The 16,192-nt window shown below is 51.4% G+C and overlaps 1 protein-coding gene across 1 annotated transcript in view; it reads left to right on the top strand.

The window, feature by feature from the left end:
• LOC115123941 (kinesin-like protein KIF26B) overlaps positions 1-16,192 on the top strand; it is a 43,773-nt gene that overhangs the window by 8,582 nt on the left and 18,999 nt on the right. Inside the window, exons 3-8 of the mRNA XM_065003362.1 lie at positions 2,362-2,533; positions 2,800-3,830; positions 4,037-4,169; positions 4,326-4,587; positions 4,754-7,294; positions 10,835-11,034. Coding sequence (XP_064859434.1) covers positions 2,362-2,533; positions 2,800-3,830; positions 4,037-4,169; positions 4,326-4,587; positions 4,754-7,294; positions 10,835-11,034 — 4,339 coding nt within the window. The remainder of the gene's footprint in view (positions 1-2,361; positions 2,534-2,799; positions 3,831-4,036; positions 4,170-4,325; positions 4,588-4,753; positions 7,295-10,834; positions 11,035-16,192) is intronic.

The following is a 16,192-nucleotide window of genomic DNA, read 5'->3' as shown; positions in this document are numbered from 1 at the left end:
AAAGAGAGAGTGGTAGAGGGTGGGAGAGAAAGAGAGAGTGGTAGAGGGTGGGAGAGAAAGAGAGAGTGGTAGAGGGTGGGAGAGAAAGAGAGGGGGGGAGAGAGAGAGAGAGTTGTAGAGGGTGGGAGAGAGAGAGAGAGTGGTAGAGGGTGGGAGAGAAAGAGAGAGTGGGAGAGAACTGGAACTAACCAGGTTTCCATCCAACCTTTTTAAGTAAATGTCAGATGAAAAATGTTGAAGAAACAAAATACGCTAAAAAAGGTGGGATCTTTGTGTCGGTAAAATGTATAAATGTGAGATATGGGGTCTTATTCTGGTAACATGATGCTTGGCTGCCATTTGACAAATAAAAATAATCTCGCTCGTTTGTCCATAGTAATCTCCTCATGTAGTAGGCTATACCTGCACTATATCTGCCAGCTGTTGGTTCGAGCCGAGGCTGTTGGTTCGAGCCGAGGCTGTTGGTTCGAGCCGAGGCTGTTGGTTCGAGCCGAGGCTGTTGGTTCGAGCCGAGGCTGTTGGTTCGAGCCGAGGCCAGTGGGCGCATATATAACGCAACATTTTCTGTGCGAAAACCATCAGTAGAGTTGAAAATGCAATGGAAACCCATTTAACTTGTCTTTTTTATTCGATACATGGAATTTAACCGCAGAAGTAATGTTTATGTTCACTGCGTCATCACACACAGACTTTTATCCGCAACAAGTCCGTTTAATGGAAACACATCTCTGGTGGGAAAATGTACATATTTTATTTTTGCAGATTTGAGAATATTCACATCTGTCGCCAATTGGATGGAAACCTAGTTACAGAGAAGGACAAAAAGAAGACATAATGTACGAGGAAAGGGAGAAAGAGGAGAATATGGAGGATAGATGAAGAGATGAAAAGAGGGAGATATCTGAGAAAAAAAGATGGGATGGTGTGTGTGTGTGTGCGCGTGCGCGTGCGGTGGGGATGGGAGCTGGCTGGCTGGGGGCTGTGTTTTTATAAAAGGAGGACAGCAGCATGAGGTATTGAGCCACAGAGGAACCTGAGCTCCATTCAGCCCTGAGGGTCCCAAACAGCGTACAGGAGTTAACACGTGTATAAACATTACACACACACACTATTAACCCTATAACTAACAGACAGGACAAGGAGAGCGTTAAATAGACACACAGTCCTACCTGCAGCTCCTGTCCCATCTGCCAGGGAGATTCACTGGAGCTAATGCTCAGATCTGGAGGTCATCTTAAGATAGCTAGGTGGGACAACCATATCACAGTCATAGTAAGTACATTTACCCTGAAAAAAGGAGCTACAGTGCCTTCAGAAAGTATTCATATCCCTTGACCTTTCCACATTTACTTGTTACAGCCTGAATTCAAAATGGATTAAATTGATGTTTTTCCTCTCCACCATCTACACACAATACCCCATAATGAGAAAGTGAAAACATTTTTTGAAATGTTTACAAATGTATTGAAAATGAAATGCAGAAATATCTACATTTACATAATTATTCACACCCCTGGGCCTCCCGAGTGCCGCAGCGGTCTAAGACACAGCATCGCAGTGCTTGAGGACGCATGGCTCTCAACCTTCGCAGCTCCGGAGTCATTTTCAGGTCTTGCCATAGCTTTTCAAGTAGATTTAACTGGGCCACTTTGGAACATTCACGGTCTTCTTTTCCTCTAGGACTTGTGCTTAGCTCCATTCCGTAATTTTTTTTCCTGAAAAACTCCCCAGTCCTTAATGATTACAAGGATACCCATAACATGATGCAGCCACCACTATGCTTGATAATATGGAGAGTAGTACTCAGTAATGTGTTGTTTTGGATTTGCCCCAAACAAAACACTTAAGCAAATTGCTTGGCCACATTTTTCACAGTATTTCTTTAGGGCCTTGTTGCTAACAGGATGTATGTTTTGGAATATTTGTATTCTGTACAGGCTTCCTTCTTTTCACTCTGTCACTTAGATTAGTATTGTGGAGTAACGACAATGTTGTTGATCCATCCTCAGTTTTCTCTTATCACAGCCATTAAACCCTGTAACTGTTTTAAAGTCACCATTGGCCTCATGGTGAAATCCTTGAGCGGTTTCCTTCCTCTCCGGCAACTGAGTTAGGAAGGATGCCTGTATCTTTGTAGTGACTGAGTGTATTGATACACCATCCAAAGTTAAACATAATAACTTCTTCATGCTCAAAAGGATATTCATTGTCTGCTTTTTATTTATTTTAACCCATCTACCAATCAGTGCCCTTCTTAGTGAAGCATTGGAAAACCTCCCGTGTGTGTGTGCCTTCACGTACTGTATGTGTGCTTATACCTGTGTTTGTGTGTGTGCTTGATGTATCGTGTGTGTGTTCCAGGGACAGTAAGCTGTCCATGCTACTGAGAGAGTCGCTGGGCAACATGAACTGCCGGACTACCATGATCGCTCACATCTCCTCGTCGCCTAGCAACTTCTCTGACACGCTCTCCACGATCCAGATCGCCTCGCGCCTCCTCCGCATGAAGAAGAAGAAGACCAAAGTCAGCATGGTACATACATGATCAATTAACCAGTCATTCAATCAGGCATTCAAACAACCAGTACATTACATTGCTAATACATTTCACAGTTCTTTTTCAGTTCTTTTTTCTATATGTCCATATTGATATTTCAGCAAAGAAGTTTACTTTCAGTATTACTGTAACTTGATGACAGTATTACAATGATAGGTCAATTAAATGTAGATTCTAATTGGTTTATTTAAACAAATGTTTTTTTTCTCTCATCCATTTTCACATCCCCCTCTCTCTTTCAGCAATACACGTCCAGTTCGTCAGGGGGTGAGAGTTCGTGTGAGGAGGGGCGTATGCGTCGCCCCACTCACCTGAGACCGTTCCACTCCCGTAGCTCTGCAGACTCAGACCTGCCCCTGCTGCACCTCTCCAGCGACCCAGACAACTACTCCAGCAGCGAGCAGTCCTGTGACACTGTCATCTATGTGGGTCCCAATGGGGGTGCCATCTCAGACCGCGAGCTGACCGACAATGAGGGCCCGCCAGAGTCCAATGGGGGTGCCATCTCAGACCGCGAGCTGACCGACAATGAGGGCCCGCCAGAGTCCAATGGGGGTGCCATCTCAGACCGCGAGCTGACCGATAATGAGGGCCCGCCAGAGTTCGTCCCCGGCATCCCTGTTTTGCCGAATACGCCACCTCTGCAGCAGCAGACAGTACTCCCCCAGGCTCAGCTAGTCCCTACACAGACACACACCCAGCCCACTACCGAGCCCCTCAACGCCCCCAACCAGCCCCCGCTCCCCCTCCTCCAGCCCCCATTCCCTCTCCTCCAGCCCCCATTCCCCCTCCTCCAGCCCCTGGGTCATCCCCTGCCCCCGCTCCCCGTCCTCCAGCCCCCATTCCCTTTCCTCCAGCCCCTGGGTCATCCCCTGCCCCCCGTGCCAGAGGAAGGGGCGGAGTGCCTGAAGTGCAACACCTTCGCTGAGCTGCAGGAGCGTCTGGAGTGTATCGACGGGAGCGAGGAGGTGGCAAAGTTCCCCTTCGAGGAGGTGCCGGCTAACAGGGGGGCTAAGCCCGACACCCTGGTTCCCCCAGGGTATGAGATGGGGCGTAAAGGAGGGGTGGTGGAGGAGGTAGAGCCCCTCAGGAGGATGTCCAACGACCAGCAGCTCCAGGAGATCAGGGAGGTGGTGGAGGAGGCAGAACTGGCCCAGACCATGATAGAGAGTCTGAGCCTGACCGGCAGCTGCAGTATGACGGGAAGCAGTGGAGCAGGACATACCAACACCAACCCTCTACAGAGGGCCAAGAGTGCCAGCCTCCATGACAGGTAAGACATGTTTGTCTGTTTGGATCCCCATTAGCTGGTACACTGCAACGGCTTCTCTCTGGGATCCACACGAAACACAACACAAAACCTACATTACTTTGTATAGTTTTATCAACTGATTTATAATTTGTATGTATCTTGAAGGTATGTTTGTTCTTAATATCTTCATTTTTTAAAATTTCTATTCCTTTTTATTTGATTGACAGTCGTGAGTCTCTGAGCGCGGGCAGTAGCAGTGATGGTAAGCCCCGCCCCCTGGGCTCTCCTCGGCTGGGCATCGCATCTCTTACCAAGACCTCTGACTACCGACCTCCCTCCTCACCCTCACAGCGCTGCAAGGTACACTATCTGGCTTTTCCTCTACTGTCTTTGGTTGTATTTATACAATTATTGTGTGGAGTTTTAACACTGAAAATGTACTGCATCACCGTGAAGCATATTTGGGTCGTTTAAAAGAGCTACATAATCCAACATGTGATCATGATTATTATCCAGGTCTACACCCAGAAGGGTGTGATGCCGGGAACGCCCCCTCTGTCCTGCCAGAGTCTGTCTACTGCAGACAGCCTGGCTGCAGACAGTGTGAGGTCCTCTACAGAGTCCCTGCTGCAGCCGGTGTCCCTGTCCAGAACCTCCCCCGCGGGGATGAGTCCCCGGGACCTCAAACGAACCAACTCCTCGTCTGCTAGCCTGGGGTCGGCTGAGACACTGTGTGATGAGAATGTTCCTCAGATTCCTCTGGATGGACGCAGGGATAGTAAGTCGTACTCTTCATTCTGTTACTGTGACTGATACAATAGATTTTTGAAGAAGGTTTTCACGTATGATACTGGTTTCCTTACATTTTCTCCCTTTTTCCCTGCTGTCCTTTCCTTGTCTGTTCCCCCTCTTTCTTCTTCCCATCACTCGACTACCTCCCATAGCCCCAGCTCCAGCCCCCAACCCTAGCTCTCTGGGGGAAGACGATCTGGTGTTCACGCTGGGGTGTAAGGAGGGCCTGGAGGTCCGGGGCCTGCTGGAGGGTGGCGGCCGTCCCACCAGCATCATTAGCTTCAACAGCGACTGTTCCGTCACTGCACTGGACTCGGGGTCCCGCCCTATCTCCATCAACAGCAGCATCAGCGAGGACCTGGAGCACTATGGAGTCAACACTACTGCCGTTGCTACGACCACCAGGGTGATCCCCATAACAACCGCCTCCGTCGCCGGAGTGATCGCCATGGCGGAGGTCAGCATGGCAAAGCTTTGTGTGGAAGGAGAGGCGCCTAGCCGACGGTCCTCCATCTCATCGTGGCTAAGTGACCTGAGTGTTGTTAGCCACGGAGATCAGTCTCTGCACAGCTTCAGCCAGTCCCATGGACACGGGGAGGCTCTGGCCGAACCAGACCCCACACAGGTCCCTCTCTGTGGGGAAAAGGAGCAGGACGAGGCGTCCCTGGGTTATGGAGGAAGGAAGACTCCTGAGAGTGAAGTAGCATTGTCTGGAGATGTAAAAGGGAGGGAGACTAAAGAGAGGCTGAAGAGACTGCCCCCCTCCCTGGGTAAGACCACCATCTCCCTCTCTGACATGCAGACCCTGGGGGCCTCCAGCAACTTCCTCCCCTTCAAGACCAACATTACAGTCCACCCCTGTGTGGCCGTCAAACCCATGGTCATACTCTCCTCCCTTACCAAGATTCACCTGCTGCCCAAGGACCCAGCCAAGACTGCCTCAGCCCTGGTCCTGGCCTCCATGTCCAGCGAGCTCACCTCCGATGACCCCTGGATGAAGAGAGACAGGGTGGACGTGAGGCCCAAGGAGCTGGTGTGTGAGGTGAAGCCAGAGAAGTGGGTGGTGGATCCACCAGTCAAGACAGACCCAGCTAAGAGCAGCCAGGCCTGGCCCCAGGGTGACAGGGCCAGCAGGGTGGACAGTGGCTATGGAGGGGACCGTCACAGCTCCAGCAGCGGGGAGGCCATCTCCTCTCCAGACTCCTGTAAGAGGGTAGTGGACGGCTCTGAGATGGTGCTGGTCAGTTCTGGGGAGTGTCTGGTGACTCCTGTCTACTCTGCCGACATTCTGCGCACGGCCAGTCTGCCCCGTGGCTGGCACCGGCTCAACCGCCACGACGGCCTGGATGAGGACCCACTCCGCTACGACGCTAACGGAGGAGGGGGGGAGTACCGAGGTCTGGGGGTCACCTCCTCCACCCCCTGTAGTCCCAGGGCGACCCTGGACCGAAGGGGGTATTCCGGGAAACATGGCCTGTTTTCCCGCCAGAAAGGTATACCACCGCTGCCACCAGTACGCAAGTCCAGTCTGGACCAGAAGAACAGGGCAGAAGGCCCCCTCAGCCCCATGCACGCAGCCAGCCATGGCCTCTCCTTCTTGAGGAGTACCCCGGAGGACCTGGGCGTGCCTGCTGGAGGGAAACACAAGGGGTGCAATGTGGAGAGCAGCAGGTTATTCAGTGCTAAACTAGAGCAACTGGCTAACAGAACCAACTCTCTGGGTCGGTCCCATGGAGGTCACAGCTCTCATGGCCCCCACTACGACTGCCTCTCTTTGGAGAGGGGGGAGGCTCTCAGCTCCTTGGGCTGGAAGGTGTCAGCCGGAGGGGGGAGGGGGGACTGCACCATGCCCCGTACCGGACGCAGCCTCACCCGTGGCGGCTCATTGTCATCCTCCTCCCCTAATGGGAACGGTTCCGGTAACAGCCCTGGCAGCGCTCCCCAGTCACCCAAGTCGAGCCAGTCCAAGATCTCAGCGGTCAGCAAGCTCCTGATGGCCAGCCCTAAGGCCCGCAGCCTGTCGGCCTCCAGCACCAAGAAACTCAGCTTCTCCACCAAGTCTCTGCCCCAGTCTGTCAACCGCAGCTCCAGTCTTCCTCCCAACGGAAAGCCCCAGGCCCAGGGTCAGACCTCCATCCAGGGTCAGGGACAGAACCAGGCACCCAGCTCTGGCTCCTGGTCCACCCAGTCTCTGAGTCGCAACCGAGGGGGAGGCCTGGCCGCCAAGCTGCCTCTGAGAGCCGTCAACGGACGCATCTCCGAGCTGCTCCAGGGCAGCGGAGGCTCTCGATCCGCTGGTCACAACCGAGGAGGAGGCTCCGAGGCTGGGGAGGAGAGGGGCGCTGGAGGGGGTGGAGGTGGTGTCGGGGCACAGGGAGAGGAAGGACCCTTGGTAGTCCACACCCTCCCGTCTCCCTACAGTAAGATCACAGCGCCCAGGCAGCCGCATCGCTGCAGCAGTGGTCATGCCAGTGACAACAGTAGTGTTCTGAGTGGAGAGCTGCCCCCGGCCATGGGGAAGACGGCCCTGTTCTACCACAGCGGGGGCAGCAGTGGCTATGAGAGCATGTTGAGGGACAGCGAGGCCACAGGAAGCACCTCCTCTGCCCAGGACTCTCTGAGCGAACACAGCTCAGCCACCAGCAGCAGCCGCCGCAGCCTCAAGAACAACAAGAAGAAGAACAACAGCACAGGTCAGCTCCTTTAATACTGCTTCCCAGTTACAGTGGGGCAAAAAGGTATTTAGTCAGCCACCAATTGTGCAAGTTCTCCCACTTAAAAAGATGAGAGAGGCCTGTAATTTTCATCATAGGTACACTTCAACTATGATAGACAAAATGAGAGAGAAAAATCCAGAAAATCACATTGTATGATTTTTTTGTGAATTTATTTGCAAATTATGGTGGAAAATACCTGTAACTTCTTCTTTAAGAGGCTCCTCTGTCCTCCACTCCTTACCTGTCACTGTATGTAAATAGATTTTTTTTTTAATTGTACGTACCAAAATTGTAAAAACCTGTTTTCGCTTTGTCATTATGGGGTGTTGTGTGTAAATAAATGTAATCCATTTTAGAATAAGGCTGTAATGTAACAAAATGTGGAAAAGGGGTCTGAATACTTTCTGAATGCACTGTAAATATGGGTACAAATGGGTGACTCGTGGTGAGTCAGATCTGTCTGGGTGACCTTTCTATAACCTGGGAGACAGAGAGACAGTCAGAACCTCTTACCCTGTGTGTGAATTCATAAAAAGTGTCTGCCAATGTCTATGCAAGTGTACATTCCAGCACAGTGGTCAGATAAGATGGACTAACAAAATGCACTCCTCTCTCCCCTCTTTCTCTTTTCTTCTCTTGTCTACTCCTCTCTCTCCCCTCTCTCTTTTCTCCTCTTGTCTACTCCTCTCTCTCCCCTCTCTCTTTTCTCCTCTTGTCTACTCCACTCTCTCCCCCTCTTTCTCTTTTCTCCTCTTGTCTACTCCTCTCTCTCTCCCCTCTCTTTCTCTTTTCTCCTCTTGTCTACTCCACTCTCTCCCCCTCTCTCTTTTCTCCTCTTGTCTACTCCTCTCTCTCTCCCCTCTCTTTCTCTTTTCTCCTCTTGTCTACTCCACTCTCTCCCCCTCTTTCTCTTTTCTCCTCTTGTCTACTCCTCTCTCTCTCCCCTCTCTTTCTCTTTTCTCCTCTTGTCTACTCCACTCTCTCCCCCTCTCTCTTTTCTCTTCTTGTCTACTCCACTCTCTCCCCTCTCTTTCTCTTTTCTCCTCTTGTCTACTCCTCTCTCTCTCCCCTCTCTTTCTCCTTTCTCCTCTTGTCTACTCCACTCTCTCTCCCCTCTCTTTCTCTTTTCTCTTCTTGTCTACTCCACTCTCTCTCCCCCTCTTTCTCTTTTCTCCTCTTGTCTACTCCTCTCTCTCTCCCCTCTCTTTCTCTTTTCTCCTCTTGTCTACTTCTCTCTCTCCCCTCTCTTTCTCTTTTCTCCTATTGTCTACTCCTCTCTCTCCCCTCTCTCTTTTCTCCTCTTGTCTACTCCACTCTCTCTCCCCCTCTCTTTTCTCCTCTTGTCTACTCCTCTCTCTCTCCGCTCTCTTTCTCTTTTCTCCTCTTGTCTACTTCTCTCTCTCCCCTCTCTTTCTCTTTTCTCCTCTTGTCTACTCCACTCTCTCCCCTCTCTCTTTTCTCCTCTTGTCTACTCCACTCTCTCTCCCCTCTCTCTTTTCTCCTCTTGTCTACTTCTCTCTCTCCCCTCTCTTTCTCTTTTCTCCTCTTGTCTACTCCACTCTCTCTCCCCTCGCTTTCTCTTTTCTCCTCTTGTCTACTCCTCTCTCTCTCCCCTCTCTTTCTCTTTTCTCCTCTTGTCTACTCCACTCTCTCTCCCCTCTCTTTCTCTTTTCTCCTCTTGTCTACTCCTCTCTCTCTCCCCTCTCTTTCTCCTTTCTCCTCTTGTCTACTCCACTCTCTCCCCCTCTTTCTCTTTTCTCCTCTTGTCTACTCCTCTCTCTCTCCCCTCTCTTTCTCTTTTCTCTTCTTGTCTACTCCACTCTCTCCCCTCTCTTTCTCCTTTCTCCTCTTGTCTACTCCACTCTCTCTCCCCTCTCTTTCTCTTTTCTCTTCTTGTCTACTCCACTCTCTCCCCTCTCTTTCTCTTTTCTCCGCTTGTCTACTCCACTCTCTCTCCCCTCTCTTTCTCTTTTCTCCTCTTGTCTACTCCACTCTCTCCCCTCTCTTTCTCTTTTCTCCTCTTGTCTACTCCACTCTCTCTCCCCTCTCTTTCTCTTTTCTCCGCTTGTCTACTCCACTCTCTCTCCCCTCTCTTTCTCTTTTCTCCTCTTGTCTACTCCTCTCTCTCTCCCCTCTTTCTCTTTTCTTCTCTTGTCTACTCCACTCTCTCTCCCCTCTCTTTCTCTTTTCTCCTCTTGTCTACTCCACTCTCTCTCCCCTCTCTTTCTCTTCTCTTGTCTACTCCACTCTCTCTCCCCTCTCTTTCTCTTTTCTCCTCTTGTCTACTCCACTCTCTCTCCCCTCTTTCTCTTTTCTCCTCTTGTCTACTCCACTCTCTCTCCCCTCTTTCTCTTTTCTCCTCTTGTCCACTCCTCTCTCTCCCCTCTCTTTCTCTTTTCTCCTCTTGTCTACTCCACTCTCTCTCCCCTCTCTCTTTTCTCCTCTTGTCTACTCCTCTCTCTCTCCCCTCTTTCTCTTTTCTCCTCTTGTCTACTCCACTCTCTCTCCCCTCTCTCTTTTCTCCTCTTGTCTACTCCACTCTCTCTCCCCTCTCTTTCTCTTTTCTCCTCTTGTCTACTCCTCTCTCTCTCCCCTCTCTTTCTCCTTTCTCCTCTTGTCTACTCCACTCTCTCTCCCCTCTCTTTCTCTTTTCTCTTCTTGTCTACTCCACTCTCTCCCTCTCTTTCTCCTTTCTCCTCTTGTCTACTCCCTCTCTCCCCTCTCTTCTCTTTCTCTTCTTGTCTATTCCACTCTCTCCCCTCTCTTTCTCTTTTCTCCGCTTGTCTACTCCACTCTCTCTCCCCTCTCTTTCTCTTTTCTCCTCTTGTCTACTCCACTCTCTCTCCCCTCTCTCTTTTCTCCTCTTGTCTACTCCACTCTCTCTCCCCTCTCTTTCTCTTTTCTCCTCTTGTCTACTCCACTCTCTCTCCCCTCTCTCTTTTCTCCTCTTGTCTTCTCCACTCTCTCTCCCCTCTCTTTCTCGTTTCTCCTCTTGTCTACTCCACTCTCTCCTTCTCTTTCTCTTTTCTCCTCTTGTCTACTCCTCTCTCTCTCCCCTCTTTCTCTTTTCTCCTCCACTCTCTCTCCCCTCTCTTTCTCTTTTCTCCTCTTGTCTACTCCTCTCTCTCCCCTCTCTTTGTCTTTTCTCCTCTTTTCTCCTCCACTCTCTCTCCTCTATTTCTCTTTTCTCCTCTTGTCTACTCCTGTCTCTTATCTTGTGTTCAGTTCTGTTCTGCTGCGTTTTCTCCCAGTCTCTTTTCTTCTCTACTGTTCTCTCTCCTCTCTTCTGCTCTCCCCATCTTCACTCAGAACCCTTCATTTTGTTCTCTCCTCTACTAAATTCTACAAGCTCTGATGAATGCTTCTTCATGTTTTTCTATGTTGAGCATTTAAATTAAAATTGATACATTCTACTTAGCAACAACTATACCGAAAAGTAATATTATTCTCCTAGTATCCCAGTTAACTGTATGTCTGTCTGTGTGTGTGTGTGTGTGTGTGTGTGTGTGTGTCCAGGTACCCAGCGTCGTCGTCTGATTCCCAGCCTGACCCCGGATTCGTCCTCTCCGGTCAGGAAGCCTGCCATCAGCTCAGGTGTACGCTGGGTAGACGGGCCGCTACGCCCCGCCCCCAGGGGAACCACAGAACCCTTCGAAATAAAGGTCTACGAGATAGACGACGTGGAGCGCATGCAGAGGAGAGAGAGAGGCAACAAGGTGAGACAGAGAGATGGAGACAGAGAGAGATGGAGACAGAGAGAGATGGAGACGGAGAGAGATGGAGACTGAGACAGAGAGACAGAGAGAGATGGAGACAGAGAGAGATGGAGACAGATAGAGACGGAGACAGAGAGAGACGGAGACAGAGAGAGAAAAACACAAAACACAAACACAAACACACCCTACAGAGCCCCAGGACAACAGCACAATTAGACCCAACCAAATCATGAGAAAACAAAAAGATAATTACTTAACACATTGGAAAGAATTAACAAAAAAACAGAGCAAACTAGAATGCTATTTGGCCCTACACAGAGAGTACACAGCGGCAGAATACCTGACCACTGTGACTGACCCAAAATTAAGGAAAGCTTTGACTATGTACAGACTCAGTGAGCATAGCCTTGCTATTGAGAAAGGCCGCCGTAGGCAGACATGGCTCTCAAGAGAAGACAGGCTATGTGCTCACTGCCCACAAAATGAGGTGGAAACTGAGCTGCACTTCCTAACCTCCTGCCCAATGTATGACCATATTAGAGAGACATATTTCCCCCAGATTACACAGATCCACAAAGAATTCGAAAACAAATCCAATTTTGAAAAACTCCCATATCTTTTGGGTGAAATTCCACAGTGTGCCATCACAGCAGCAATATTTGTGACCTGTTGCCACGAGAAAAGGGCCACCAGTGAAGAACAAACACCATTGTAAATACAACCCATATTTTTGCTTATTCATTTTATCTTGTGTCCTTTAACTATTTGTACATTGTATATATATATATATAATATGACATTTGTAATGTCTTTACTGTTTTGAAACTTCTGTATGTGTAATGTTTACTGTTAATTTTTGTTGTTTTTCACTTTATATATTCACTTTGTATGTTGTCTACCTCACTTGCTTTGGCAATGTTAACACATGTTTCCCATGCCAATAAAGCCCTTGAATTGAATTGAATTGAATTGAGAGACGGAGACAGAGAGAGACGGAGACAGAGAGAGACGTAGACGGAGAGAGACGTAGACGGAGAGAGAGAGATGGAGACGGAGAGAGACGGAGACGGATGGAGACTGAGACGGATGGAGACAGAGAGAGACGGAGACAGAGAGAGACGTAGACAGAGAGAGACGTAGACAGAGAGAGACGTAGACAGAGAGAGACGGAGACCGAGAGAGACGGAGACCGAGAGAGACGGAGACCGAGAGAGACGGAGACCGAGAGAGACGGAGAGAGACGGAGACGGAGAGAGACGGAGACAGAGAGAGACGTAGACAGAGAGAGACGTAGACGGAGAGAGACGTAGAGAGAGACGTAGACGGAGAGAGACGTAGACGGAGAGAGACGTAGACGGAGAGAGACGTAGACGGAGAGAGACGTAGACGGAGAGAGACGTAGACGGAGAGAGATAGAGACGGAGACGGAGAGAGATAGAGACGGAGACGGAGAGAGATGGAGACGGAGAGAGACAGATGGGAGACAGATGGAGAGACAGATGAAGACGGAGACGGAGAGAGACGGAGACGGAGAGAGATGGAGACGGAGACAGATGAAGACGGAGACGGAGAGAGACGGAGACGGAGAGAGATGGAGACGGAGAGAGACAGAGACAGATGGAGACAGAGACAGATGGAGACGGAGACAGAGAGACGGAGACAGAGAGAGAGAGACGGAGACAGAGAGAGAGAGACAGACAGAGAGAGACGGAGACAGAGAGAGACAGACAGAGACAGATGGAGACAGAGAGACAGAGAGAGACGGAGACAGAGAGAGACGGAGACAGAGAGAGACGGAGACAGAGAGAGACGGAGACGGAGAGAGACGGAGACGGAGAGAGACGGAGACGGATAGAGAGAGAGAGACAGATGGAGACAGAGAGATGGAATGGAGACAGAGAGACAGATGGAGACAGAGACAGATGGAGACAGACAGAGACAGATGGAGACAGAGACGGATGGAGACAGAGACGGATGGAGACAGAGACGGATGGAGACAGAGACAGATGGAGACGGAGACAGACGGAGACAGAGAGAGATGGAGACGGAGAGAGATGGAGACGGAGAGAGACAGAGACAGATGGAGACAGAGAGATGGAATGGAGACAGAGAGATGGAATGGAGACAGAGAGAGACGTAGACAGAGAGAGACGTAGACAGAGGGAGACGTAGACAGAGGGAGACGTAGACAGAGGGAGACGTAGACAGAGGGAGACGTAGACAGAGGGAGACGTAGACAGAGGGAGACGTAGACAGATGGAGACAGAGACAGATGGAGAGAGAGACAGAGACAGACGGAGAGACAGAGACAGACGGAGACAGAGACAGACGGAGACAGAGAGACAGAGAGACGGAGACGGAGACAGAGAGACGGAGACAGAGAGACGGAGACAGAGAGACGGAGACAGAGAGACGGAGACAGAGAGACGGAGACGGAGAGACGGAGACGGATGGAGACAGAGACGGATGGAGACAGAGACAGATGGAGACGGAGACAGACGGAGACAGAGAGAGATGGAGACGGAGAGAGACGGAGAGAGATGGAGACGGAGAGAGACAGAGACAGATGGAGACAGATGGAGACGGAGACAGAGAGAGACGGAGACAGAGAGAGAGAGACAGACAGAGAGAGACGGAGACAGAGAGAGACGGAGAGAGACGGTGACAGAGAGAGACGGAGACGGAGAGAGACGGAGACGGAGAGAGACTGAGACAGATAGAGAGAGAGAGACAGATGGAGACAGAGAGATGGAATGGAGACAGAGAGATGGAATGGAGACAGAGAGACGGAGAGAGAGAGACGGAGAGACGGAGACAGAGGGAGACGGAGACAGAGAGAGACGTAGACAGAGAGAGACGGAGACAGAGGGAGACGGAGACAGAGGGAGACGGAGACGGAGAGAGACGGAGACGGAGGGAGACGGAGGGAGACGGAGGGAGACGGAGACGGAGGGAGACGTAGACGGAGGGAGACGGAGACAGAGAGACGGAGACAGAGAGACGGAGACAGAGAGACGGAGACAGAGAGAGAGACAGACAGAGACAGATGGAGACAGAGACGGATGGAGACAGAGACGGATGGAGACAGAGACAGATGGAGACGGAGACAGACGGAGACGGAGAGAGATGGAGACGGAGAGAGATGGAGACGGAGAGAGACAGAGACAGATGGAGACAGAGAGATGGAATGGAGACAGAGAGATGGAATGGAGACAGAGAGAGACAGACAGAGAGAGACAGACAGAGAGACGGAGACAGAGAGACGGAGACAGAGGGAGACGTAGACAGAGGGAGACGGAGACAGAGGGAGACGTAGACAGAGGGAGACGGAGACAGATGGAGACAGAGACAGATGGAGAGAGAGACAGAGACAGACGGAGACAGAGACAGACGGAGACAGAGAGACAGAGAGACGGAGACAGAGAGACGGAGACAGAGAGACGGAGACAGAGAGACGGAGACAGAGAGACGGAGACAGAGAGACGGAGACAGAGAGACGGAGACAGATGGAGACAGAGACGGATGGAGACAGAGACGGATGGAGACGGAGACAGATGGAGACAGAGACAGATGGAGACAGAGACAGATGGAGAGAGAGACAGAGACAGACGGAGACAGAGACAGACGGAGACAGAGATGGAGACAGAGACAGATGGAGGAGACAGAGAGACGGAGACAGAGAGACGGAGACAGAGAGAGAGACGGAGACAGAGAGACGGAGACAGAGAGACGGAGACAGAGAGACGGAGACAGAGAGACGGAGACAGATGGAGACAGAGACGGATGGAGACAGAGACGGATGGAGACAGAGACAGATGGAGACGGAGACAGACGGAGACAGAGAGAGATGGAGACGGAGAGAGACGGAGAGAGATGGAGACGGAGAGAGACAGAGACAGATGGAGACAGACACAGATGGAGACAGATGGAGACGGAGACAGAGAGAGAGAGAGACGGAGACAGAGAGACGGAGACAGATGGAGACAGAGACGGATGGAGACAGAGACGGATGGAGACAGAGACAGATGGAGACGGAGACAGACGGAGACAGAGAGAGATGAGACGGAGAGAGACGGAGAGAGACAGAGACAGATGGAGACAGACACAGATGGAGACAGATGGAGACGGAGACAGAGAGAGAGAGAGACGGAGACAGAGAGAGAGAGACAGACAGAGAGAGACGGAGACAGAGAGAGACGGAGAGAGACGGTGACAGAGAGAGACGGAGACGGAGAGAGACGGAGACGGAGAGAGACTGAGACAGATAGAGAGAGAGAGACAGATGGAGACAGAGAGATGGAATGGAGACAGAGAGATGGAATGGAGACAGAGAGACGGAGAGAGAGAGACGGAGAGAGAGAGACGGAGAGAGAGAGACGGAGACAGAGGGAGACGGAGACAGAGAGAGACGTAGACAGAGGGAGACGGAGACAGAGGGAGACGGAGACGGAGAGAGACGAGAGGAGAGGAGGGAGACGGAGACGGAGGGAGACGGAGGGAGACGTAGACGGAGGGAGACGGAGGGAGACGGAGACGGAGGGAGACAGAGACAGAGGGAGACGGAGACGGAGGGAGACAGAGGGAGACGGAGACAGAGGGAGACGGAGAGAGACTGAGAGAGACGTAGACGGAGGGAGACGGAGACAGAGGGAGACGGAGACAGACGGAGACGGAGACAGACGGAGACAGAGGGAGACGGAGACAGAGGGAGACGGAGACAGAGGGAGACGGAGACAGAGGGAGACGGAGAGAGACGTAGACGGAGAGAGACGTAGACGGAGAGAGACGTAGACGGAGAGAGACGGAGACAGACGGAGACGGAGACAGAGAGAGAGAGAAGGAGACAGAGAGAGAGAGACAGAGAGAGACGGAGAGAGACGGAGAGAGACGGAGACAGAGACAGACGGAGACAGAGAGACAGAGAGACGGAGACAGAGAGAGACGGAGACAGAGAGAGACGTAGACAGAGAGAGACGGAGACAGAGGGAGACGGAGACAGAGGGAGACGGAGACGGAGAGAGACGGAGACGGAGGGAGACGGAGACGGAGGGAGACTGAGACGGAGGGAGACGTAGACGGAGGGAGACGGAGGGAGACGGAGACGGAGGGAGACAGAGACAGAGGGAGACGGAGACAGAGGGAGACGGAGGGAGACGGA

This window comes from Oncorhynchus nerka, linkage group LG18 (assembly GCF_034236695.1).
Source record: "Oncorhynchus nerka isolate Pitt River linkage group LG18, Oner_Uvic_2.0, whole genome shotgun sequence".
In the NCBI taxonomy this organism is placed as follows: domain Eukaryota; kingdom Metazoa; phylum Chordata; class Actinopteri; order Salmoniformes; family Salmonidae; genus Oncorhynchus; species Oncorhynchus nerka.
This window is presented reverse-complemented; position numbering and strand designations above follow the sequence as displayed.